At 39.2% G+C, this 3,133-nt stretch overlaps 1 protein-coding gene across 6 annotated transcripts in view; it reads left to right on the forward strand.

The window, feature by feature from the left end:
• LOC107101836 (thyroid hormone receptor alpha) overlaps positions 1-3,090 on the forward strand; it is a 38,488-nt gene extending 35,398 nt beyond the window's left edge. For all 6 annotated transcript variants that reach the window (XM_015400902.1, XM_015400903.1, XM_015400904.1 and 3 more), the window contains 2 exons: positions 2,191-2,449; positions 2,555-3,090. In XM_015400902.1, the coding sequence (XP_015256388.1) occupies positions 2,191-2,449; positions 2,555-2,805 (510 nt within the window). In that variant the 3' untranslated portion in view covers positions 2,806-3,090. The remainder of the gene's footprint in view (positions 1-2,190; positions 2,450-2,554) is intronic.
• The last annotated feature ends 43 nt before the right edge of the window (positions 3,091-3,133 follow it).

Consider the following 3,133-nt stretch of genomic DNA (forward strand, 5'->3'; position numbering starts at 1 on the left):
CTGTATGGGGAAACCCGGGCACATGTACAGTTTGACCGAAAAATAATGTCTTAATAAGCAGGGATTGCTTGTTCACAGGCTGTTCATTGGAGCAGTGGGTAACACTGCCGCCTTGCAGCAAGAACGTTCTGGGTTTGATTCCCAGCAAGAAAGTTCTGGGTTTTATTCCCAGCCAAGGACCTTCTGCATGGAGTTTGAATGTTCTACCTGAGCATGCATGGGTCCTTTCCAACTACTCTAGCTTCCTCCGACAGTCCAAAAACATGACTGTTAGGTTAATTGGCTTCTCTAAATTCTCCTTAGGTGTGAGTTTGTGTGTGAATGGTTGTTTGTCTCTGTGTTGCTCTGCGATGGACTGGTGACCTGCCCAGGGTGGACACTGCCTCTCACCCATAGACAGCTGGAGCAGCCCCCCTCGCGACCCCACTTGGGATAAGTGTGACAGAAAATGGATGGATGTTTGGTCACAAGTGCATTTTGTCATTATTCAAAACACATACCTCCTGATGATGGTGTGTCACAGAGATACCACTATTTCTTTTTGTTACTTTGGTGAACATGGAAATTATAATTCGGAGGTCTGTTAAGGAAAGCTCTGTGTTTACACCTTGAAGGTTTCTCTTCAACTCCTTAAATGACACTTTATAATGTACAGTATTAAATAACCATGAGACATGACAACAGATTTTGAAAGAAATTGTAATCTTACTCATGGCCAGAAAAAGGGCTTATAGTTAGAGAAAGCAGTGCTTTAGTAAATCCAGTTATTACTGCCCTGAATCACAGTTAAAGAAGCATTTCATACAACTCCAGCACCACATTGTAACATCATTAGCTCATACACGTTTGTTTATGAGGAGACATCCATGGCTCCAGGCTTATCAAAATATTACTTTCTTTTTAGATCAAGGACACCAATTGCATTCCATTTCCAAATCTTTGCCACATGCATAAAGAAGATTACATTATATCCTGACAGAGTAATTAGTTCAGACAAGCAATAGGCAGGTATTATTAGGGTTTAACAGGCTCACACATCATCAGAAAGAATAACCCTAACAGGTTGTTTAGATGTGATAACCAAGGCCTTTGAACAATGCCTCATTGGATCAATCCCTTATTGTTAAATTCAGATCAGACTGTCCCTCCATACGTATAGTCTTGTTAAAAGGAAAGGAAATCTATACATGTGTTCAAATACTTTTGGTCACTTTAAAAAGTTTGGTATGTCTTTATATAATCCGTTGAACATTTAACGTTGTGTAAACGACACTATATATCATCAAATTGTTATTTTAGACCAGTAACTATACCAAGACAATACAAACGTCAAACCAACATACATTTTATGAATTGTTCTTTTCACAGGGTTACACTTTCACATGAAGCTTCCTTTTTGAAAACCTCGTTAAAACATGTTTACAAATATCCAGTGTCTGATGTACTTATGCTATATAAGACAATGCAATTATTTCATTTACCTGATTATGACTGCGGTTCTACAGTAAGCTGAGCATTGGAGCTGGAGGAAAAGCAGTGTGACAGCTGTGTTGTTAAGGAGTTTATCACTAAAGAATTTATATCCTTAGCATTGTTTGCTGCACCTAAGTTCCAGTGTAAAAAATGCAGAAGAAGTGATGTTTTAATTTTGTAGACAGAAGGAAAATGAGATGTGGTACTCATTTTGATTATTTCATCTTATAAAACAGATCTCAGATTAAATAAAAAAAACAGTGAATAAAATTACGCTTGAAATTGATTATAAGTCTGGGAGATCGAGATTGAAGTGCTTTTTAATGTATCACGAACATGTAAATAAAAAAAAAAAAAGATAATTAATAAAACATGATGTGAACTGAAGAAAGGGTAAGAAAAAAAAAGGGGCTCCTGTCACCCTGCTAGGAATGAAGGGGGAATAAATTTCCACAGGGAACCTACTTTAGCACAACACCCGTTCACTGGCTGAACATAAAGCTCTCTCTTCCAGTCTCCCCACTGGACATTGGAATTAGGAATTTAAAATGTAAAAATAAAAAAAATCCTAAAAGATTGACAGATTAGAAAGTGGTGTACACTTCTCTTGCTTGAATTTTAATCAAACATGTAAAGTTTGTGTAAATAATCTTTCCTGGAACTGTGTGTAACTGTTTAACTGTAAATATAATAACTGAATTCCCACCTGTTTTCCAGCTGCCTTGTGAAGACCAGATTATCCTGCTGAAGGGGTGCTGCATGGAGATCATGTCCTTGCGTGCCGCCGTGCGCTACGACCCTGAAAGCGAAACGCTGACGCTCAGTGGTGAGATGGCCGTGAAACGTGAACATCTGAAAAACGGCGGGCTGGGGGTTATTTCGGATGCTATATTTGATTTGGGTAAAAGCCTGGCACAGTTCAACTTGGATGACTCGGAAGTGGCGCTGATGCAAGCTGTGCTGCTCATGAGCTCAGGTTAGATTCGATTAATGTCAAAGAAAGCACTGCTTTAAGTGACTGCTAACTCTTTTAAATCATGGAACTCTAAATTAATCTTTTTTTGCTCTCTTTATACTTAAGATCGGTCAGGGCTGACCAGCGTGGAGAAGATTGAGCGGTGCCAGGAGGCCTACCTGCTGGCGTTTGAACACTACATCAACTACCGTAAGCACAACATTCCCCACTTTTGGCCAAAGCTCCTGATGAAGGTGACGGACCTGCGTATGATCGCCGCCTGCCACGCCAGCCGCTTCCTCCATATGAAGGTCGAGTGTCCAAACGAACTCTTCCCGCCACTCTTCTTGGAAGTCTTTGAGGACCAGGAAGTGTGACTTCGTACCCTGTGCTGAAAGTACACATTTTGGCAGTTAAGGAAGCATTGGCAATCAATGACAGTCGTGGGAGAAACTGGAATTTTTGTTTTCATTTGTGAGAACGTGCCCTTTTATTTTATTTTATTTTGTTTGTTTGCCCATTTGTTGTCAAACAGAAGACAATACCTTCTGCCACCAGCAAATTTTCATCAGCATCATGTAACAGAAACACAGACTTTTTCAACTTTGCATCTTGGAATGTGTAAACATACACATCTACAGAGGATCATTTTCAAATACTTTACCACCTATATATATATATATATATATATATATATATATATAT

The sequence above is a fragment of the Cyprinodon variegatus genome, unplaced genomic scaffold (genome assembly GCF_000732505.1).
Source record: "Cyprinodon variegatus isolate N-32 unplaced genomic scaffold, C_variegatus-1.0 Scaffold1160, whole genome shotgun sequence".
NCBI classification, from domain to species: domain Eukaryota; kingdom Metazoa; phylum Chordata; class Actinopteri; order Cyprinodontiformes; family Cyprinodontidae; genus Cyprinodon; species Cyprinodon variegatus.